This window comes from Eumetopias jubatus, unplaced genomic scaffold (genome assembly GCF_037043125.1).
Source record: "Eumetopias jubatus isolate StellerSeaLion01/CBP00866 unplaced genomic scaffold, mEumJub1_p1.0 scaffold_7, whole genome shotgun sequence".
Classification (NCBI taxonomy): domain Eukaryota; kingdom Metazoa; phylum Chordata; class Mammalia; order Carnivora; family Otariidae; genus Eumetopias; species Eumetopias jubatus.
The window spans coordinates 117,695,462-117,718,738 of NW_028274813.1; the positions used below are offsets into that span (position 1 = coordinate 117,695,462).

At 50.4% G+C, this 23,277-nt stretch overlaps 1 protein-coding gene across 1 annotated transcript; it reads right to left on the reverse strand.

The window, feature by feature from the left end:
- Window positions 1-386: 386 nt before the first annotated feature.
- Window positions 387-14,955, reverse strand: IDH3A (isocitrate dehydrogenase (NAD(+)) 3 catalytic subunit alpha). The gene is made up of 11 exons (XM_028093817.2): window positions 14,863-14,955; window positions 11,108-11,170; window positions 8,596-8,679; window positions 7,139-7,253; window positions 5,745-5,932; window positions 5,287-5,420; window positions 4,504-4,606; window positions 4,350-4,414; window positions 2,996-3,080; window positions 2,416-2,568; window positions 387-1,042 (listed from the first exon to the last, which is right to left on the reverse strand). The coding sequence occupies exons 1-11, from the start codon at window positions 14,887-14,889 to the stop codon at window positions 959-961; spliced, it is 1,101 nt and encodes a 366-aa protein (XP_027949618.1). The 5' UTR covers window positions 14,890-14,955; the 3' UTR covers window positions 387-958.
- Window positions 14,956-23,277: the final 8,322 nt, after the last annotated feature.

Consider the following 23,277-nt stretch of genomic DNA (forward strand, 5'->3'; position numbering starts at 1 on the left):
GCGGCGGCGGGGGGGGGGGGGGGTCAGCGGCTGAGCCCTGGCCCCGCCGCAGGCTCATCTCTGGCCGGCGCCGCTGAGGTGGGACGGCGGGCAGTGACCCGGTGCCCTGGGGATGGGGCAGGCCAGCCAGCACCCCCAGCTCAACTGCAGCCAGAACCGAGGCGCTGGGGGCCCTGGGCGGCTACAGGCAGAGTGGACCACACGCGGCTGGCCCTGCGCCAGAGACACCTCCCACTGTCCAGCAAAAAGCCCGCCCCTCCAGGCCATGGAAGCTCTGGCCAGCAACGGGGGTCTCCAGTAACAAAGTAACTGGACACACAAACCCACGTCTTTGTATCAAATATACTGCCTGTGTCTTATTAACAAAAATCACATCTCTCCTTACATAGTTCTTGAAGTCTTTATTCATACTCAGTAATTCACGTCGAAGGACTCACCTGCCTACTTCCCACATTGCTAAGTATGCCCTATTCACTGGTTTCGATCTGAACTTTCCAGGAAACCTCTCCTGTGCCCATTAGTTTTTTAAGAATATCATCTTTACTATCATGTCAATAATCTATTTTGTTTCTATTACATTTTTCATAAACCAAGGAAAACAGGGTTTTCTTTAAAAAGTTATGTTTTCTCTTATTAATTCTGTATCGTATTTACAGCTGAGGAAAAAACCGTTTTAACCAAAGTGTAAAATGATTAACATGGCAAACGATACAGTCCACTTAGAATTTACAAAAAACATATACGGGATAGACACAGAATAAATAAAACAAGCACTTGGGGAAAGTCCTCTGAAAGCAGGCCTAGGGACGTCCCCCGCAGCCTCTGCACAGATTTTGTTCAGAAAAGGCCACGTCTAAAAGTGTACTGTCGGGAAAGAAGCGAACCAAACGTGTGCGCGATGGGAGGTGCCCGTGGCGGCCGGTGGGAGTGACGCCCACAGGCACCACTCACAGGAGCCTCAATCTAAATCTCGTACTCGACGACAGATCTCCTCCGTGAAGTCAGAGCATTTTGCGTTGCCTCCGAGATCTTTCGTTAAGCTCTGGGAAAAGAGAAAAGCAAAGAGAAAATGCACCCACACGCTAGAGCCAAGCCAGGCTGTTTTTACAGAGAGCCCCCGAGCACGTCCAGCACCCCCGCCCAGAACGACCAGGGTCCAGTTAGCGCAGCCCCCGAGCACGTCTGGCACCCCCCGCCCAGAATGACCAGGGTCCAGTTAGCGCAGCCCCCGAGCACGTCTGGCACCCCCCGTCCAGAATGACCAGGGTCCAATTAGCGCGCACGAACACGCTGGAGAGGACAAGGCGCTCTCAAGACAAAATGGAGGAGGGAGGCTTTCCAAAATTCTCCCTCTGTCCGTACAGTAGACCCTAACATTGATTATGGACATTTAAACAAACCATAAATCCCTTGGGGAATTTTTAAAGTTGAGAAAACGTACTCTGACCTATTTTGGAAGCTGAGAAACAAATTTAAGGTAATATTTGAATCACGTGGGGCCTGACTCATGAGCTAGAGATCAGGAGGCCCACACTGCACCGAGGCGGCCCGCCAGGCACCCCTGAATCACTAGCTCTCCGACTCTCCTCCTTAGAAGAGAAATTCTCCCACCCGGCCCCCGGGTCCTCCAACAGCGTACCCTCCCTTCACTCCCAAAGGGACCCCAAAACACTTGGTTCTCCCGTCCCACTGTGTCCCGACAATTCCAAGGGCCACCGAGGACTTGAGGCAGCACTCTCTCCAAACAGATGCTATGCCTTTGCAGCCTCGCTCTCTGCCTGCGCACAGAACAACGAAGCTGGGTTTGAGCCAGACTGTGAGCCCCGGCCACCCCGGAGGAGCTGTGGGACCTTGGACGAGTCAGTCAGTCTCTCTGTGCCAGGTTCCCTCACCTGGCAAAGGGGGTTAGTCGTAGCATCTACTTCACAGAGCAGCAGAGATTTACAGAGATGATGTGCATGAAGAACATAAAGTCACCCAACATTTAGTTTATCAGCCACGATGATTCCTTTTATGAACGTGCTTTGCTTTCACAACACACGTGGAGCACGTCTCCGCACATCTGATCCGGCCCTGCCACTCGATTCTCTGGCCCCGCAGCCTGGACCTTAGCTCCCCTCGCGTGTTAAGACTCCGCAGGCTTTATCACGCGCACCACACAGGTTTGCTGGCGGGGAGGAGCAGGGACCTGACCCTGGTTTTGCACTGACAACAGGACACCGAGGCCTCACTGACTCTGGCCCCGAACCGCGGCTCCTCCTAAAGCACACGGGTGTCTCTGGGTTAGTGCTTCCTAGCCCCTGCCACGACGGAACGCACAGCTCCTCTCTCCATAGAGCGGACCCACGTGTGCTCGGGGAGCCAACGACTGCTGCCTTCACCCAAACACAATGTGTGCAAGACGATGACCCAAACCTTTCCATCCTTAATTGTGGCAAAGCACGCAGCCTCAACCCTCGCAGCGTGGTCAAAAAGCCCCATGTGGCGCAACATCATCACAGCGCTGAGCAGGAGGGCCGTGGGGTTGGCCATGTCCTTGCCCGCGATGTCCGGGGCGGTGCCGTGAACCTACCGGAGGAACACAAACATGGTCAGAGGGACCGCAAACAGCCCTCTCCTGGGGACGCTGCGCCCTGTCACGTCTCCTCATTCATCAGACATGGGGTCGGGAAGTAAAGCCTCAGAAAAACCAAGAGCCAAAACCATGGGGGGAAAGTGCAAAAACACGGGCTAACAATCCTTTCCAGCTTCTGATAAGATGTAACTGAGGAAGGACACATAATAAATAATGATACAAAATAAAAAAGGGGGAAATGAATAAATAAACCAAGCTTATATAAAAAAACCTAAAGAAAGCATCATTTTATTTCGACTCCTGGGAAAACTCAACAGCTGAACCACATTCGTGCAGATAACCCCATCCTGGGCCCTCAGGCCATTCCTATGTGAACGCCACTTCCCACGTCACCCAGGTCCTTACCACTCAGGTCCTTACCGACTCGAAGATCGCAACCCCATTGGCTCCAATGTTGCCACTTGGTGTCACACCAAGACCTCCAATCAATCCCGCACACAGGTCACTGGGGGCAGAAAAACATTTCAAAGGGTGTTCTGAAAAAATGAAACACCTCACTCAGACTTTGGATTTTATTTATTATTTTTTAAAGATTTTATTTATTTATTTGATAGAGAGAGAGCACAAGCAGGGGGAGCAGCAGACAGAGGGAGAAGCAGGCTCCCCACTGAGCCAGGAGCCAGACACAGGGCTTGATCCCGGGACCCTGAGATCATGACCTGAGCTGAAGGCAGACACTTAAATGAGCCACCCAGCGCCCCAGACTTTGGATTTTAAATACCACTCTCTGCCAAAGGGAACCAGGGCTCCTTGGAGAAGTGGCTGATCTGGGACCACAGTTAGAAAAACCCAGGATGGGCCGGAGGCAGCTTACTGTGCCAGAAAGCAGACGGTCGGCCGTGTCCAGGACATGACAGCTCAAACGGACGCACACTGGCTAATATAAATGACGGCTGTGACGGACAGAATTCACGGTTATACCCACGAGTCAAACTGACGTAAGGACACAAATCAATGAGAGAAGGGAAGCTGATCCTCGCAGCCGAGTACCGACTAACAGATGTAGAAGGAATAATGGCCAACTTCGTGTATGTGGTTGGGGAGGACACCAGGAGGAGGAAGGCAGGGCGAGGGGAAGAGAGGCAGAAGTAACGTTAGCAGGGGTGGGCTGGGGGGGCCGGGGACACAGGAGTTCCTTGTACCATCTTGCAACTTTTCTGTAAGTCGTTTACAGAAAATTTCTTTTACAGAAATTATATCAAAAGTCACAAAAATTTTGTAAAAATGACCACCCACTTGGGGGGCCTGGGGGGCTCAACGGGTTGGGCGTCTGCCTTTGGCTCTAGTCGTGATCCCAGAGTCCTGGGATCGCGCCCCACATCCAGCTCCCTGCTCAGCCGGGAGCCTGCTTCCCCTCTGCCTGTTGCTCTCCCTGCTTGCACTTCCTCTGTCAAATAAAATAAAATCTTAAAAAAAACAAAATGACCCACCCATTAGCTACACATAGTAACACACTGAAATCAATCAACCAATAAAACATCTCAGAATGGGAAAAGGGACGAATCATTAGAGGACAACAGCCCAGGGCCAATTTGGCAAATTAAACGAATCACCCATCCAACATGTGATCATGGACATTACCACCCAAATCACCAGGATCCAACTCCTACCACACACGCTGTACTTTTTAATATTCGAATGAAACTTCTTAAGCCACATTCATTTCAGGACATTTATAAATAAATTATAGACTACAGGGTATAGCTGGACTCACCTAAGGATGTCTCCATACAAATTTGGCATAACAAGAACATCAAACTGGGACGGATCCTGGACCATCTGCGAGGAATACACACTGTGTGTTTAGCGATCAGCCGCACCCGCGACACGCCACAGAAGGCAGCAGGTAGGCAAGCATTTATACTTACATTCAGACACACTGTATCAAGGTACATCTCATTAAATTTAATATCTTTACAGTTTTCAGCAACTTCCCTGCATTTTTGCAGAAAAAGCCCATCTGACATTCGCCTGTATTTAATCAAATAAAAATGGTTGAAAGACTTGCAGAAAGAAAAGGATCAAGTCAAAGAGTAAAGTTGAAGAAATGTTAGTTCCAGAAGCCCAGATGTCTGATTTCAATCACAGTAAAATTATTTTTTAGGCAGTTAATTAAACGCAAACTGAAAATGTTTTGGGATATCTCTGGAAGCACAAAAAGGGCATAAAAATGTAAAATATCTGATCAAAATAAGGACTTATTTTTAATGGTTTTGTCCAGCAAAAACGAAGAAATATCTATTAATAAGAAAATGTTAAAACTGACTCATTTAAATGGTTGTACCGCTGGACACGCTCAAGCGCTTTCGCTGCACATCCAGAGATGCCTTCAGCAGACTGGGGCAAGCAGGAGGTGCACCGCCAAGCCCCCGGATGGCCCCTGGCACCTGGCCGTGTCAGACACACTCCCTGGTCGACTTGGACAGCATAAACGCGCCTGCCCTTTGACCTGGGTGGCTTCCTCGGCTAAGCAGTCACAGCATCTGGGGATCTGGTCTCCAGTGCCCTGCTCTGATGACGCCCAGTCCCTCCTGCCCCTCCAATCTGCTCACAGACGGAGATGCCTGACCCACTGACCGGGGAAAAGAGAGGGATGCTGGGTCGCTGCTGCCCCCGACAGCAAGCGGGGCTCCGGCCCGGCCAGGACTCACATGATGTTGGCTTTGTGCACGGCCGTGACGTTGCTCCGGTGGTTGTTACGGGCGTACTCGAAGGCAAACTCCGCGATGCGCCTGCTCGCCTCCTCGGTGATGAGCTTGATGCTCTGCACGACCCCGTCCACGATCTGAGGGAGAACGGGTCCTGCCTCACGGGACTGGCCGGTGCTGGGCCCCGAGCAGTGAGGACACACCGCCACGTGGGGCGTCGCGGGGGTGAGTATCAGCAGCCCCAGCCCCAGGAGGCAGGAATCACAAGTCCCACTGCACGGATGACAACTGAGGTGCAGAGATGGCCACCTGCCCAAGAACACGCCTGTGAGGTGGGAGATTCACCCGCCTCAGGCCCGGTCGCGGTGAGCCGTCTCGGAGAGCCGTTCCCAACGACCGGGAATCAGGACGCCTGTCCCAAGTGCACAGAGACAACCCAAGTGCGAATCAAACGAACATACCACGTGCTCGATGCCGCTGTATTCTCCTTCTGTGTTCTCCCGAATGGTGACGATGTTTACGTCAGTGTAAGGGGTTTTATAGCCCTCGATTGAGACGCACGGCCGGACATTTGCATAAAGGTCAAATGTTTTCCGGAGCAATAAATTCATAGATGGGTGACCAGCCGCTATTGGGGTCTTTAAAGGGCCTGTGGTAAAGAAAAGCACCCAGATGACAATGGGATACGTTCTGGGTTTTCTTCTTCTTCTTTATAAACACAAGTACAGAATGTTTCCTTGAAATTCCAATTTTTCCTTGTTTCACTTTCCCACTGGAGCTTAGTTAGGATGAGAAGTAGCCATGTGACATGTGTACCATGCACGCTTATGAACCGGGAGACGTCATTCAGCGTGTGCTCCCAAGCCACCCACTGACCCACTGGGGCCGCAGCGCAGAAGGCGTCTGTCTCTGACTTTACCCTCTCCCCGATTCAAACAAAGGAGGAAGAATCCCCTGGAAGCTGTCTGGAACATTACTGCACTCCTTAGTAACACCGTGCACCTCCCGGGGGAGGACCAGGCTTGGCAGTATCTGACCCTCACCACCACCCATGCCGTAACAACACTCTTGCTGTTATTTAAAAGTGAACGGAAGGGGCACTGGGTGGCTCAGTCAGTGAAGTGTCTGCCTTCGGCTCGGGTCATGATCTTGGGGTCCTGGGATCGAGTCCCGCGTTGGGCTCCCTGCTTCTCCCTCTGCCCCTGACCCTCCTGCCCCTGTTCATGTTCCCTCTCCCTTTCTAATACATAAAATCTTTAAAAAAATAAAGTAAAATAGAATAAAAATGAAGGGAAAAAAAACAAAAGCAAGAGTAAGAAACTGGCCCAAGCCTCCCAGTGGTACGTGGCACAGATGAGATTCAAACTTGCATCTGTCTACACTTACAGCCGGTGCTGAATGGGAATCAGGCATATGCTCACATTTTGAATCATGACTTGAAGCATATATTAATTAAAATGAGAATAAAAACGTGCAAAGTGTACAAAAGATAAATCTAGGTGAACATAAAATATAACTTTCATTTGACACTGGCCAGTAATCCTTTAATGTTCTTCCTGGGGAAAAATACGTCCCAAGTGAAAAACCACCTCACCATGAGTAAGCTGCTTCATGTGGGGTGTACAACATAAGGTGCAGAGAAGGCGAACCTCTATGTGGTACACCTGAAACTAAGGTAACAGTGTGTGTTAGCTACACTCCAGTAAAAAAATTCTGAAAAAAGAAAGAAAGAAGTTGCCTCATAGAGGATGGTTTTATTTTAACACAGTCAGGCTTTATTTTAGCTCAAATGTATCATAACCTTTCAAAATTAACACCTATAGCAGAAATCCACAATTGCCACCATATCCACTACCTTTCAAGCCCATCTTGTTCTTATCCATGGACTCTTTGGCTTCGGGAGGGATCATCCACTTTCCTCCGGGCCCTTGAATGGCGGTAACATTCCGCTCCTCCCACTGAATGGGCGCCTAGATGCCGTGACACAGAGCACAGTGAGCCGCAGAGACGCTGGTGTGACCCACACGCACACTACAAGGACAAACGTCTTCAACTTTGGGTGAACTGGTGAAAACATACAATAAAGGTCCAGAAAGTTCCTGGCACTCGAGATGAGATGTCATTCCCTGATGCACCCAGAGGGCCTCTCTGCCGCTACCCTGTCCAGTCCGCACCAGGTTGCCACCTGCCCACTTGTTTTTCTCACAATTCTTACCGTGGCTAAAATAAGAATAGCACAAGGAGAGGAGAAATACGGTGGGCGGAAACACCAGAGTACTGACATGGGCGTGAGCCTAGAAATCATATGCTAAGTGAAGGAAGCCGATCATAAAAGACCACGCAGTAGAAGACTCTATTCATACAAGTGTCCAGAAGAGGCCAATGTGTGGACACAAAGTAGACAAGTGGTGACCTAGGGCCGGTGGAGGGAGGGGTGGGCTGAGGGGGCTGGGGGCTGGGCAGCGAGTGCTAACGAGGGTAAGGCTTCTGTTTGGGGGGTGAGAATGGTCTAAAATTAGATCGCAGTGCTGGCCGCACAACTCTGAGCATGCACTGAAGACCACGGACTTGGACCTCACACGGCAAACCAGCAAACCGTGCAGCATATCAGCTGTATTTCAGTAAAGCTGTTTAAAAACAGTCCAGTCCCAGATACAGTCCATAAGCCATGCAGGCATACGCCAGAGTCCCCTCCTTCCCTGTATGTGCCCCGACAGCCGGCACGGTGGGCGCCGACCAGGCGGAGGCAGGTCTTTCTCCACCGGGCGCTTACAGCAGGTGACCAGTCATACTGGCTCTCTGCGCAGTCTGCCACTGGAGAGGCATCAGCCCCTCCACAGGACTGGAGCTTACGAAAGCTGTGTATGTGCGGTTCAAACCCCACTCCAGTCTTCATCTTACAGGAGAGCATGGGACTTTGCCTAGCATCTCAAGGGCGATCAAACAAAGCCCAACTTTCCTGTATTCCCCAAACAAAAAGGTTTTAAAGTAGCTACTGCATGAAGACTGGGCTATTAGAATAACTGTCCCTCATGCTTGATGGTAATACCACATCGGGAATTTTTTTTAATCTTTCAAAATCTCCTAGATGGTTTTGTGAAATATCAGTTCTAGTCTTGCTGGCAGGAGACAGGAAATGAGGCAGGCAGGGGACTGGCAGGGCTAAGCCCTGCGCGGCACTGAAGTCAGGGTAGTGGAGACGGCCAACACCTTCCGCTTCACACAAGTTGTCCTAAGAGCACACAGACTCCAACTACCCGAGAAATGTTCTCTACAAATTATGATGAAAGGTGTTTTTTTAAACACACTTACTTTGGCAGCATCAAAAATCTTCATAACCGCAGCTGAGATCTCAGGGCCAATACCATCTCCTGGAATTAAAGTGACTGTCTGAACCTGAGCATAAGAAATCACCAAAGAGGACAGTAAGGATTAATTTTTGAAGGTTTGGAAAGAATATCACTGACAGAGAAATCCAGCTCATGGGGGGGGGTGCTCAAGAAGACCCGAAGGCTGGGGCACCTGGGGGGCTCAGTTGGTTGAGCGTCTGCCTTCGGCTCAGGTCATGATCCCAGTGTCCTGGGATCGAGCCCCACATCAGGCTCCCTGCTCAGCGGGAAGCCTGTTTCTCCCTCTCCCACTCCCCCTGCTTGTGTTCCCTCTCTCGCTATCTCTCTCTGTCAAATAAATAAATAAAATCTTTAAAAAAAGAAGACCCGAAGGCCTTCAGGAAAAGAGACATCCCTCCAAGAGCTCACCAAAATGGAGGCAAGACCCAAGAGACTCTACTCTTCACCTGAGTTGAGGCTCTAATAAATAATGCTCTTTAGATAAAACAAAAGTAAACTACAATTGATATTTTTTTTGACAAGCTACAAAGAGACCAGTTAATTCAAGTCTATGAAGCCAAAGAGAACAAATTTCCACAAGGTTCTCTCACTGGAATTCAGAGGGTTTCCCATGAAGGCAACTGCTCTCCTCTCCACCGGGATCCTGGAAAGTTAGGTCCTCACCCAACTGCTCAGGCTTAAAAACCCCTTTCAGACACGTTCCCAGAAGACTGCTGCAGTCTGTTCTAGAACTCAGAGAACACCAGACTTCCAATCACAAGGAGGTCCCCGCTTTCCTGAGCCCCTCTGTGACATCCACTCCTCAATGACAAGTACCATCAAGGGGAGCCCCGCAGAGTTTGTGTGTGGCCTACAAGAACAGCAAGTGTGGTCACGCCTGCAGAGAAGGACAGGGGTGTTTCTAATGTGAGGCCAGGGCTTTATCACAAAGACTTCAAACAATCAAGCCAGCATTTCAAACGTAGAAATAAAAATGTGTAAAGGCAAGTGATGACGGGACTTTCAGGAGTTAATTCAGAACCGCTCCCCCAACTTGGAGACCGTTAAGTGTCATTATCTGGGGACTTTCTCTCACCAGGAATTCTGGCCGGACAATGGTCCCTGGTCTTTTGCCTTCCACTGATACTCACTGAGCAGGTAGCCTAATTATTTCTGAATTTCTCTGTATTACTGAATAAATCTTTTAAAAACTTAGTTCCTCTTCTTCTTTCTTTCAAATATAACCCCCTTCCCACCAGGCAAAAATCTTTACCAAATGGACAGCTTAAATCATAGCAGAGAGCAATGATCATCCCATCAGCCCTCAGAGCGTGTTTGAAATGCTAGCGTGGCCAGCCGGGCGCTTCAAGTGTGAGCCTCGTTCTGCGTCTTTTGCACAAGCAGAGCCAAAAGAACGCTTTGGCTTCTTCTTCCTGTTCTCCCAACACGTAATAATAAATGTCATCAGGCCACCAGAAGAATCTACTTTTCTTCCACAGTATAGAAAGTCAATGGGGAAAAAAAGAGGTACAACGGTCTTATAAATCCCTCCTAGAGTAAGACATTATATGGGAGTAGAGGAATTATGAAATCCAAATCAGATTCTATAAGAAGGGGGTAAAATAAAAACAAATAGGAAGTCACTGACCCACAGTCTTAGAATGCTCTAAAAATGTGGTATCAGCTTCTAACGCACAGAATTCTAATGCTGGGAATTCTAAAAGCAGCAGATTTAATAAGAAATAGGAGATCCACTATCATGTCTACAAAGACTGCATAAGGACGTGTGAGCCCATACGGCTCAGACAAGTTTGAGGCATTCCTAACAGCGGTCAATCTACTGTTTTTAGGGAAGCTCACAAAATAAAAATGCAAAGCAGGCTTTGAAGCTTCTCAACAATTCTCTCTGAACTTGTACAAGTTTTGAAAAAAACTGTCTTACCAAAATGAGATTTCGAAGTGAAGTAACAGGCTCAAGGGTGATTTCTATTTTTAACCAGGCTACTTTAAGACATTAATGTGACAGGCTTACAGAGCCAGCTGTAACATAATTCTTTTTTTTTTTTTAAATATATTCAGTCTTTTTTTTTTTTAAAGATTTTATTTATTTACTTGAGAGAAAGAATGAGAGAGAGAGAGAGAGAGCACATGAGAGAGGGGAGGGTCAGAGGGAGAAGCAGACTCCCTGCTGAGCAGGGAGCCCGAGCAGGGAGCCCAATGCAGGACTCGATCCCGGGACTCCAGGATCATGACCTGAGCCGAAGGCAGTCGCTCAACCAACTGAGCCACCCAGGCGCCCTGTAACGTAATTCTTAAATGTGCAAGTGATCCGATGGATTTATGCGTGTTAGCCATAACTTAAATATCCAGCATAAGTATGACAAGTTTTCCCTAATTTTAAATAAATGGCGACAAAAAAACTATGTAATAAATGTGTTAGAGCATCTTTCTTGAGAAACTTCTAAAAGGAAAATAAAAGATGTAATTATACTCACACCACCAGCAAAACCTCTGGTCACCTGTTTTTGGTTGTGGAATGCCCCCAGCAGCCGAGAGACCTACATCAATATCAATAAAAAAAAGTCATGCACAGAATTAAACCACATATAGTGAGGAGTAGGGATGAGGCCATTTCTGAAGGCTGATGATGCTGCAAATTTGCACACATATATTCAGGAACTTCTACGAATATCTGTCTCATGTATTAGCTCAATGTGACAAGCTATCTCAGATTTGAAAACCTAAATATCTAGTTTATCTCTGCTTTGAAATTAAGTACTATATATTTTAAAATTTGATTTGATGAATATGTTGTCAAAAAATGTTGAAGGCGGAATGAAACTATCCCTTTTTAGTTCAAACACTGGACTTTCCTCAGATGATCTGGAAGATTTTATATCAACATTATTGACTACTGTGTCAATTTGGGGGAAACACATCCTCTAAGAAAACTATCACTAATTTTAGAGCTGGAAGGGTCTTTAAAAATTCCAGAGCCCAACTCACTCATTATACAGGCAGAGACATCGGTGTTTCACGGGTCAGGATTTGCCTGCAGCCACAGGGTGACCAGAGACCAGAATTCAGGTCTCCTGACTCCTAGTCCAGTGTTCCTTCAGTTACACACTGTGCCTACTCTTCTCCCGTGAATATTTAGTAATTACACTTATTAGAATAACAAAAATCTAACGAAGTTTATTTAATACCATTGACACCTGTGTCATACAGAATGAAGATTTTACTTATTTTTTCTGATAAGTAATGACACGGTCATTAACAATAATGACATGGTCATTATGTAATTGTTAATTGCCAGGAAAGGGGAGGCAGAAAAGAGAAAAGTGACCCCCTAACTCCACTAGCCCAAGATGTTACCACTGGGATAGTGGTTTCCGCTCAACACTATCAGACACTAGAAACAGAAATCTGAAAAGGTTACTTTGAACTTTAATAACTGAGTCGTTGAAAACTGGTACAAAGTCCTATTAAGAAATTGGGTACATAGACCAAAGGTACTAAAATTCATTACAAATTATAAACGTAACTTCTTTTCACGCTAGATACATAAGCAAAAATACATTTGTTATATGCCACCTTAGTCTTCCTTTCTGGGGACCGTTCTCATAAGGCCCGACACTTTGCTGTCACACTAGCATCTACTAGAGACACCAACCAACAGCCAAGCAGGTGTGAATGAACTGTACTCCCTAACCTGGCATCTACAGTCATCTCTCTGGACTGAAAATAAAAAACAGGGCCAGACTCAAAAGGACACTCTATGCCAAAACCACCGGCAAAAATCTTAATCCTAGAACATGATTCATCCACGGACAGATGGGCTGCTGGAAGAGAGGCCGTGTAAAAGCTACTCGGTGACAGGAACATTGTAAAATTTGCACGAGTGCTTCTGCCCACCCCAGCCCAGAGAGAGGGGGAAGACATTCATACAAAACAGGACCATGTCTTTGTGACAAAAGACGCAACAAACAAGCGATTTCAAATGTCAATCCACAAGCACAAAGATTTTTATGTTTTATTCACTGTTGGATCTCCAGTGCCTACAACAGCACGGGGCTCATAGGAGGTGCTCAATGAGTATTTTCTGGAGAAACACAAGCCAGCCTCAATAATCTCTTTTATCTGACAAATCCCCATCCCAGCAAACATCTTTAATACTTGTGACGATTTTCTCTACCAATCAGTCTGGTCCATGTTTGTCATCTCTCCCACGTGGTCTTACAATAAGGCAGTATACATCTAAGTCATTAAAATGACCCAGAACTGTACATAAAATGAGATTTTTTAAAGGCAGAGACTGTCTTGTACTTTATAACGTGCCTGTACATACATTACATTATGTTATCTCTATTACACCTGGAGAGGTAGGTATTAGTGGCCCTTTTCAGATAAGGAGACTAAGGCCAGGCTCACAGAGCATGAACTGAACTTCTGACTTCAGGTCCTGGGCCATCGGAATCCACGGTTCCCCATTTCCTTTATTACCTTCATGATCTAACTTAAAAACATATAAATACAATGTTGGATGTATGGCAGGTACTCACTAATAAATATTTGCTGCTGGGGAGCTGGCTCATAATTACAGCATTTTAGAATCAGAAAGGTCTTTAGAAACCTAGTATTTTCTCTAAATAATGTTTTTTAGAAAAAAAAATTTAAGCTGCAGACCACTTTTTCAAATTAAACCCTACATGGAACCCCAGTAGAGGAACTGCTCTGACTGAAACATCAACCCAGCATCCCCAGCATCCTGGAGCATGGGGCTGAGGCACCTTCTGCTCCAACCCCTAAAGGGAAAAACGGGCCCCACAGAGGTCCCGTGATGGCCAAGGGCCACACGGGAGTCCGTGACAGGGGAGAACCTCATCTGATTCCACAGCCCAACACTTTCTGAACACCCACTATGTGATTTTTTCTTGCAGTCCACACTACAGGCAAAGCAAGTCGACCCGCACATCCATTATCAACAGTGCTGCTTTAGACCACCTCTGAAGGCTCAACGGACCTACCAAAGATGAGTCAGGTATTAAGTGGGGTGAACTCCGTGATGAAAGGTTTGATTTCTGCTGAGACAGTGGCACAGAAATCGCTTTACCTTCAGGAGCAAATGTGGCAGAATAGTGACCGTCACTCACTAAGCCAGGTCTGGAGGGGGTAACGAGGCAGAACCCACTTACTGAGGCCCGAGAACCAGTCTGCTCGTGACTGCAGATAAATGTACTGAATGCTGGCAAAGCCTCAGATTCGTGTGCTCCTTCTGTATGTACTAATGCTTTCACATTACTGCATTTAATCCTCAAACAACTCTGTGAGGCAAGCATAGATATTCTACAGACCGGCAGACAAAGCTCAGAGATGTAAAGTAATGTGCTCAAGGTCACACAGCCAATCAGTAGCATCTCCCGGGATTCAAACCTAGATCTCCTGGTGTAGGCTTCCAGCGTAGAGCTCTTTTCACTAAATGACAGTGATCTGAGATGCTCTTTAAGCTCAAAGCAAAGGAGAAACATAGCACCAAATTTTACTAAAAAAAATAAAATAAAATAAATGGAATTGCTTACGGTAGATTTCTAGGGGGCCTTTCGGGAAGCTCAACAGGAGACCCGAGGGCCTACTTTTCCCCGTGCCTGTTATTTGTGTGTGACCTTGGCTACGAGTAGGGAGAATGGGACTGAGAACTAGGAAGCAGGACACCTGGGGGCAGCCCCCACTTCCGACCCCGACTCCCCGCGTGACCTTGAGCGGCAGCGTCTGCAAGACGCGAACCCGGGAACTGCAGGGGGCCCTGACGCCCCTTCCAGCTCCGGCTCCGGCCCCGGCCCTAGCTGTCAAGGGCAGCGACAGCTCTCCTCGAGGTCGCGGGGTTCTCCCCAGCGACAGGGCGGGGGACTGGGTTAGGATGTCCCGGGGGCCGGGGGACCCGCGCCGTCCGATGGCGGGCCCGGGTGTCCCCGCGAGCCCCGCGGCGCCGGCCCTGCCGGCCGAGCCCGGGACAGCCCCTCCCCCGCCACCCTCCGGCCCCGCCGGCCGCGCTCGGGCCACCCCCCCACTCCCGCCCCGGCGCGAGGCGCAGGTCCAGCCCCGGCGCGGCGCTCGCGGGCACACCCGGGCCCGGCCGTGACCTTGGCCCCGCCTCAGGCGCCGCCGTCTGGGCGCAGGGCCGCCCGCACAGTCCCCGTCCGCCGAGGCCCGCGCGGCCCGCCCGCAGCACACCCGCCGGCCCGGCTCTCACCTTGGAGATCCACGCGGGCCCGGCCATCGCGTCCCTCCTGGCGCCGCGACGACAGCAGAGACAGCAGTGCGCAGTCGCGCAGTCCGGACTGGAGCCCCGCCCACCGCGGAACCACGCCCACACCCAGGCCCCGGCCCGGAGCCCCGGCCCCGCCCCTGCCTGGTCCCGCCCTGGACGGCCGCCGTCTCCGCTGACCAATCGCCTGGCTCCCCTCCCAGTCACGTGCAGAGGCGCGACCCGGAAGCCCCCGGGAAGGCCCTGTCCCCTCCTCCCGGCTACTGCAGTGCCGGGGCTGGCGGGACGCGGTGGCTCCCCGCAGTTTGCGACCTCGTGCAGGTACGGGGACGGCTCGCTCACTTCACAGATGCTTGTTGTGGTGTGACAGCGTCACCGACGTGTGGCCCCAGAAGTCCGGCGGTCTGTAGTGAGCGCTGGGTCCGGTCCGACGCGGCCCGGCGGACCCCGGCGTGGGGCGTCACGGCCGGCGCGGGCGAGGCTGCCGGCGGTGCGGGGACGCGCGGGTGCCGGGAGGCGCTGGGGGGGGCCTCGTCCCAGAGCGGGGTGGCCGGGGGAGCCTCGTCCCGGGGGACCCGGGGGCCGCGGCGACTTGCAGTAGGCCTCCCCTGCCCGCCGTGCAAGGTGATGGTTAGGTAAGAAATGACGCCCAAGGCCTTCGTGAGCTAAAACAACCAACCGCAGCTACGCCTGGCTGTCGTTGGGCCTGGCCGTCCGGCCTTGAAGGGTCCACAGACCCTCCCTCCGTCCCCTCCAGGCGCGCCCTGCCCTGCCCCGCCCCCACCAGCCCTCCTTCCCTCTCACAGGACCACCCTGGCTCCCGAACTCCCGGCTCTCTCTCCCGGTCACCTCTCACCAATGTCTATTTTCAGCCATATTCCTGCCCCTCCTTCCAGCCCCACAGTCCTGGAGCGCCAGCCAAGTAGGACTGCTGGCCAGCCCCCAAATGCTTCCCATGTTTGACTCGCCCCACGGGCGTGCCATTCCCTCTGCCTGACTGCCCTTTCATCCCCTTACCACCTGCTGCAATTCCAGCCACCTGTTAAGACAGCTGGGGTGTTGGTTCCTCCGGGGAAAACCCCAAGACCTGCCCACCTATCCCTACTCCCTGCTCAGAGCTCCCCAGCACTTGATTCCCACCCCCCCCACCCCCCCGGGGAACCTTACATTCTTCCTGCTGTGTACCTTTGAGATCTTCCTCCAGCTGTCTTTCCTTCTGGAACAGAAACCAGCATGTTTCCTGCTCAGTGACTATAAAACAAAGACGGAGTGACTTTCTCCAGTCTCTGTTGAATCTCCACAATAACCCCATGAGGAAACGGAGGTACAGCGGGATGCAGTGGTGCTGCTTTATACTGGGAAACATAACTACCGAGAGGTCATCGGTTCAACAAGGCTTCCCAAGAGGAGGAGTCCTATCAGGGGCACTGTGAGGAGAAGAAACGAGTAAGCCCCAGCCCTACCCTCCAGGTCTAGTGAGAGAGAAACCCAGACACTTGAGACAGTGATGGGTGTTTGAAGGGTTGTGAACAGGGTGGGGTTGGTTGGGGAAGATTCCACTGTGAAGATAGAATTTAAAGCAGTCCTTGGAGAGCTAAGAAGTCAGCAGCCTGAGATGGGGCCAGGAGAAGGGACCGGGGCCAGGAGAAGGGACCAGTGCCAGCAAAGACTTGGAGGCAGAAAAGCATCAGATTTTCAGAAGCCCAGGTGCTGAGAACTGAAACAGACCTCGAAGGTTTCCCAGTCCAACTCCCACAACAAGGTGCTCCCTGACTCCTGAGCAGCTGCAGGGACATCGGGGAGACAAAAAGCTGCCTCGGGCCCAGCTGGGAGCCGTTCCCTGGACCAGGCCACAGGCTCCAGAACCCCTCAGACATTCTTGAGTTCCTCCAACATGCGGGTCACTCTCCTCTGGACACGCCCCTGTTTCCTGTCCTTGCACTTTGTAGCATCCAGAGATACCATTAGCAGTGTTTGCCACTCAGGAGAAGGATCTAGAAGGTGTGCCCTTGTCTAGGACTACAGCACTACCCAATCCAAGTGTGTTTTATTCTAGACAATGTTTTTAATCGAGACAGCGTTCTTAATAAATCAGCAAAATACACATACCAAATGCTTCTTTTTTCTTTTTATAAAAGGAGCACACATTTATTTCAATAGGGTTTCCCTAATTTATTTTCCTAAATATTAGAACTTTAGTAAATAAATGGGCAAGGGACCTGAACAATCGGTTCACAGCCAAAGAAACACAAACTTTTTAAAATGTCCAGCATAGGGGCCCCTGGGAGGCTCAGTCAGTTAAGCATCCGACTCTCAATTTCAGCTCAGGTCTTGATCTCCGGGTCATGAGCTCAGGCCTGCACTGGAATTTAACATACCTGATGTAGGAAACATGACATCAGGGTTCCAAGCCACCTGATGTAGAAAACATGACATCAGGGTTCCAAGCCGACAGCCAAGAAAGAATTCTTAAGACGTCTTTGGTGCAAAATGGTGGTTTTATCAAAGCCCAGGGACAGAACCCCTGGGCAGAAAGAGCTGCTGCCCTGGGGTTCTGAGGGGTGACTGAATATATACTATGGGATTGGGGGAAGATAAGGAAAGGGGAGGTTTCAAAAGAACTTTGATATGCTAAAGAGGACCTACAGGGCACTGGAGGCCTTGCATTGTCAAGTTAAGGTGGTTTTTCTCTAGCAAGATACTAACATTAAGGTAGTTGGGAGATTCCTGGAAGAGTCACACAGGTCCCACCCAGGGGTGGGGGGAGGTTGCAGGGGGTCAGCTTGTGCTTTGTCTTCAGCCAGCCTTCTGCTCCCTCATCAATATCTTCTGTGCTCTGCTATCACTTCTTTCTATATGTGAGCAAAAACTAGCGGGGAACCTGCTCCGGGACTCAATCTTCCAGTTGCTCAGGTCAGAAGACTTCAGGGTCAGCTCTATTTTTACAAGTGATCTAGAATTAGATACTTCCCACCTGCACTGCTTCCTCCCTGGTCTAAAGTCCTCTCTGGGCAGAAAATGCCAAACTTCTGATAATGGCTGCTGGCTTTCTCATGACCAGATCCCCTCCAGGAGCCCACCTGGGGGTCACCTCATTAGAATGAAGGACGCTCCTGTCACCCAGGAGGTTACAAAGGGTTCAGGGGCCCTGTGTCAGAACCAGGGGCAAAGCTGTTATATTGGCTTTAAACATTTCAGTTGAAATAATGTGATGTATGTGTGTGTTAGGGGTTTGAACCCATCACTACAGAAACCCCTAACTACAGAAAACTACAGCCCATGGACAAGCTTTGGCCCAATGCCTCCTTTTGGACAGCTAAGAATTGTTTTTACACTTTTATTTTTATTTATTTTTTTAAAGATTTTATTTATTTACTTGACAGAGAGAGACACAGAGAGAGAGGGAACGCAAGCAGGGGGAGTGAGGGAGGGAGGAGCCGGCTTCCCGCGGAGCAGGGAGCCTGACAATGGGGCTCAATCCCAGGACCCTGGGATCATGACCCGAGCCGAATGCAGATGCTTAACAACTGAGCCACCCAGGGGCCCCTACACTTACACTTTTAAATGGCTCATAAAAATCAAAAGATAATGCTTTGAGGGACTTTATTATATAAAATTCAGGTTGCAGTGCTGATACGTAACGTCTAGCTAGAACACAGCCAAGACCACATGCCTGGTATGGCAGCTTTCAGAGCAGAGGTAGGTGGAGCACAGACAGTGACTGGGTATCCTGCAGAGCTGAAACTCTCCCATCTGGCCCAAACAGAGAAAGCTTGCTGAACCACAAAGCGATGGTGTTAAGACATTTTGGTCTCAAGACTATTTCTCACTCTTGGGGCGCCTGGGTGGCTCAGTCGTTAAGCGTCTGCCTTCGGCTCAGGTCATGATCCCAGGGTCCTGGGATGGAGTCCTCGCATCGGGCTCCCTGCTCCGCAGGAAGCCTGCTTCTCCCTCTCCCACTCCCCCTGCTTGTGTTCCCTCTCTCACTGTGTCTCTCTCTGTCAAATAAATAAATAAAATCTTTAAAAAAAAAAAAGACTATTTCTCACTCTTAAAATTTGAGGCCCCGAACTTTGTTAATACAGATTATTCATGTTTATCCTAAGTTAAAATTGCAAATGACCCCTATGGCTGTATTAAAATGTGTTTTAAATAAATAACAATAACACCATTATATGTTAGCTTGGTTCAAGTATTTTTATGAAAAAGAATATTTTCAAAGACAATAAACATTTAGTGAGAAGAGTGTCAGTCCTGGAGACTCCACTCTGCACTCGTGAGAATTATATTTCTATTATGGAGATAATACTGCGGACCTCACAGACTCTCTGAAACGGTCCCGGGGACCGTGCTTGGAGAAGGGCTGCCTGAGGCAGTGAGAACTTTCTGCAGAAGCCCACACTCCAGAGGGTCTTCCTCCAATGCCTCCACAGCGTGAGAGCACCTGGGCAGGAGGGGGTCTGCTCGTGAGCACACGGATGCTGCAACGGCAGAGTTCCCATACATGAGGTGCTGCCCAAGGGACTCTGCTCTCGCATGGACAGCGCATGAGGCTCGGTGGGCCCCGGGTCTTAGATGTCCGTCTGGCCTCAGGTTCAAGCTGCTGAGGACGCCATCATCTGATCCCGAATTGAAGGCTGGCTGGATCTCGTTCCTCAAATATTGTTGCTTCTACTTTGGACTAAATCTTTGAACAAGGAAGCTTGTGACAACACCTAAAAAGACAGGTCTTCAGCCCTCCGTGTGCTCACAGAGCAGGTTCTGTGACTGTGGAGGGCCTCCTTGCTAATAAGTGATGGTCCATGGCCCAGAGTCCAGTCTGCTTGCAACGCCCCCCCACCCCAATAGCAAGATTTGTGCATCTGCCACTCACCACTGGAGATGACTCAGATCTACAGCAAAATTGAACCCAGTGGTGAATGACCTGCCTTGGTCATTTCATGACAGACATCCCACAGTGATCCAGGAGAGGTGAGGGGGCTGGGGCCAAAGTGATGGGGATACAGTACTAGAGGCAGGGGGACTCTGGCGAGAGCAGCCTGTGCTGATGGGTGAGTATGGGGCGAGGGAAGGAGGGGGTCACGCCTCCGAGGGTTTTAAAGGCGCCTGAAAGGGTGGATGGGACAGTTTGCAGGGGAGGCTGAGCCTCCTCAACAACAGGACCATCCCCATCGGCTTGGGCCCACTCTAGGCCACCCAGGAACTTGGTACATCCAGAATGGCTTTTGGGGAAGGGCCCAGAACAGGCCCACAGGGGCCACTCAGGGAGAAGGTGGGCTCACCTTTTTTGCTCTACTAAAGGGCTTGGTCACTTGACCCTCCAGCAGCAGTGACTTGCTTCAGTGTGTGAACAAGTCCAGAAAATGTATTCTTTTAAGAAATGTTGATTAGTGTTTACTAAGACCTTGTCCTAGACCCTGGGGATAGAGCCCAATAGGATGTGGTGCGCCCTCCTGAGCCCTAGCGTTTAGAGGAAGTAACACCTGCCTCCTTCAAAAGAGATAGCCCCAGACGGTTATGTTCACTCATCCACAAATATGAAGATCGGTGTATAAAATGCTGGAGATTACAGGGAAATGAGCAGACAAGACTGTCCAGTGCTAGGGATGGAGATTTAGCGGGCGGTTGCAGGGGACCCAGTAACTGCTCACAGATTATACCAAGACTTCAGGGAGGAATGAGGTTTGGATTGCCCCTAAGATCGAGAAGAGTCAAGATAAGGTAGGACATTCCAGGAGGGACCCTGAGGCTGATAAAAGTCACTAGAGAGGGGCGCCTGGGTGGCTCGGTTGGGCAACTGCCTTCGGCTCAGGTCATGATCCTGGAGTCCCTGGATCGAGTCCCGCATCGGGCTCCCTGCTCGGCAGGGAGTCTGTTTCTCCCTCTGACCCTCCCCCCTCTCGTGCTCTCTCTCTCTCTCTCTCATTCTCTCTGTCTCAAATAAATAAATAAAAATCTTAAAAAAAAAGTCACTAGAGATAGGGCAGCAAAGGACAAAGGACAGGTCTGCGAGGAGCATAGTTGTCCCACCCTGGCCTCGGGCCCAGGACACTCCCATCTCCACCATAAAGATCCCCTCAGACTCTAAGTCTTCGGAAGAACTTCTTGCAGATCAAGGACATTTGTCACAAAGAATAGCAGCTCGTCAAGGAGGAAGGACGGGAAAGAAGGAAAGAGATTAACGTTTTATTGTATTCACTCAGACCCTTTACCTCCTATCAAGCTCACTCCTTGGGCTTTCCGTAGCATTGATCCCTCTCGTTTTCCTTCCAAATTTTAAAATAAACTTTATGGACTGAGTCAAAAACAAAAAAGCTAATGTTTAGTGAGTGCTCACAAAGTGTCAGGCGCCACTGTGGGATCCTCAGTGACTTCTCAGCACTACCTTCTCGTTTTGTATCATTTACAAGACTGCAGTTGACTAGGAGTTGGCCCCCTTTAAAGGATGCTAACCACGTGCTCCCATCTCAGTGGGATCAAGTCTTAAATCTACCCATTGCCAGCAGAGAGACTATTTCTTCATCCGTGAAATGGGTAATAATGCCAACCCTACAGACTTAAGAGGCGTTCATGGAATAATCGTTATTTGGTAAATGCAAAGCGTCCAGCACAATCCTGGGCACAGAGTAGGTGACCAATGTTACTTCTCCCTCTGTCCACCCTCCCTTCAAACAAACACACGTCTGGGAGCAGTGGAAGCACATGGTTTGGAGTCAGAATGAGGTGAGAACTTCCTGCTGCACCTTCCTAGCTGGGTGGCATCGGGCAGGTCACTGCCTCTCCGAGCCCATGGTCTCTCAACTGCAACATGGGATGTAACTTGCCCCTCCTCATGGCACTGTTGTAATAGTTCAGGAGGGAGGGCTTCCTCTAGGGCAATGGATAATGATCGCAAAGGTTTTAAGGGAATTTTCAGGTGGGCTGCTTCTACTTATCTCCCATGAGGATGGAATCCCAGAACTGAAATCACAGTCCTCTGCAGAGGTGCTGGTTTCTCTACCTGAACACATGGCGGGAGCCGAATCTGAACACAGAATTCTGGCCGGCTCCCAGGAAATGTGCATTTCAAGAGCAAGAAGGAAAACCTGTACCGGTGATTAGTCTGAGAGGGCTCCAGTCTCCCCAGCTCTAACATCGGAGAGAATCTCTCACACGCTCTGGGCTCTCAGATGTCACCTTCTCTGAATTTCTGCTCACATATCCTGCAACCTTTCCACTATGGAGGTCATCACACATGTCCAATACACGTGAAGGCTGGTCAGCAATCCCCTGGCTTCTGAATTGCTTCCCGCCCTTCTCATTGGAACGGATTATGCCTCTGATGACTCTTGGGATTTGACAGGGCGGCTTGTCTGCTTAGCCCATGGCTGCTGTTCTCACCTGAAGGTGGCAAGATGTTGAGAAACTCCAAGCAGGAACCTCAGGTATAAAAGGAAAATGTAAAAACACCAGGGATTCTCTTGTCAAAGAGGGAGGGACCCGTGCTCCCATCGGAATCCCTAACCTCCAGCAGTGAGGCGTCCAGGGCCAGCAGCACCAGCAGCACCTGGGACCTTGTTAGCTCCCCACACTCTGGGCCACCCCAGACCTACTAAATCAGAAACCCTGGGAGTGGAGCCTCCCAAGTGGTTAAAGAAACAAACCACCTATTTTAAAGCGTAACGTCCTGAGCTCATGGAAGTCCAGGTGAGGCACAGCCCAGGTCCTGCCACTTGCCAGCGGTGGGACCCGGGGCGAGTTACCGAACGGCTCAGCCTGTTCGCTCACCAGTACAATGCGGAGAACACCAGTAGAATCAGCTGTCCGGGTTAGCAATAACGCACGTATGGGCTGGACCTCTGAAAGGACTTAGCAGCGACTCTTATTTGCTTTGGCCTCTGGCGTTTGCTTAAAGTCCCAGAAAACTTCCTGGCCTTTGTCCCACTTCTCTGGACACCGTAAGTCCTGTAAATCGTCCCCAGCCCTACGTGTGTACCCAGGGATGCCAAGAAAGGCTAGCCAATCCTGCCGCCTCCCTAAGAGACCCGGAGGGCCCAAGATGCCCTGCCCAGGCAGTGGCCAGAGGCTGGGTGGGTCTCCAGCTCACTGACCCCTCCTGTGCCCCGGAGGGCCGGCCCTGGGTCGCGCCGCGAGACCTGGACGCCGGTACTCAGTCCAGGGCTCGCCTCGCGGACGCCCCCCGCCCGGGTGAAGGGGCGCCAGGGCTACTGCTCCCTATCCCTGCGCCGCGGAGTCTTCCGGGCCGCCCGGCCGGAAGTCTTGGCCCCGCCCAGCCGGGGTCCCGGCCACGCCCACTATTAGCCTTGGCCCCGCCCGGCCAGAATGCTTAGCCCCGCCCAGCCGGCGGTCACGGTGCCGGCCCCACCCATCCGTTAACTTTGGCCCGGTCCTGCCAGAAGT

Excerpts from the sequence above, each read along its gene's own strand:
- IDH3A (XM_028093817.2), bottom strand. The coding sequence starts at position 14,889 with ATGGCCGGGCCCGCGTGGATCTCCAAG. Across the intron at positions 8,680-11,107 it reads CCAGAGGTTTTGCTGGTGGT|GTTCAGACAGTCACTTTAAT; the intron begins GTGAGTATAATT and ends TCTTATGCTCAG. Across the intron at positions 7,254-8,595 it reads AGATTTTTGATGCTGCCAAA|GCGCCCATTCAGTGGGAGGA; the intron begins GTAAGTGTGTTT and ends CACGGCATCTAG.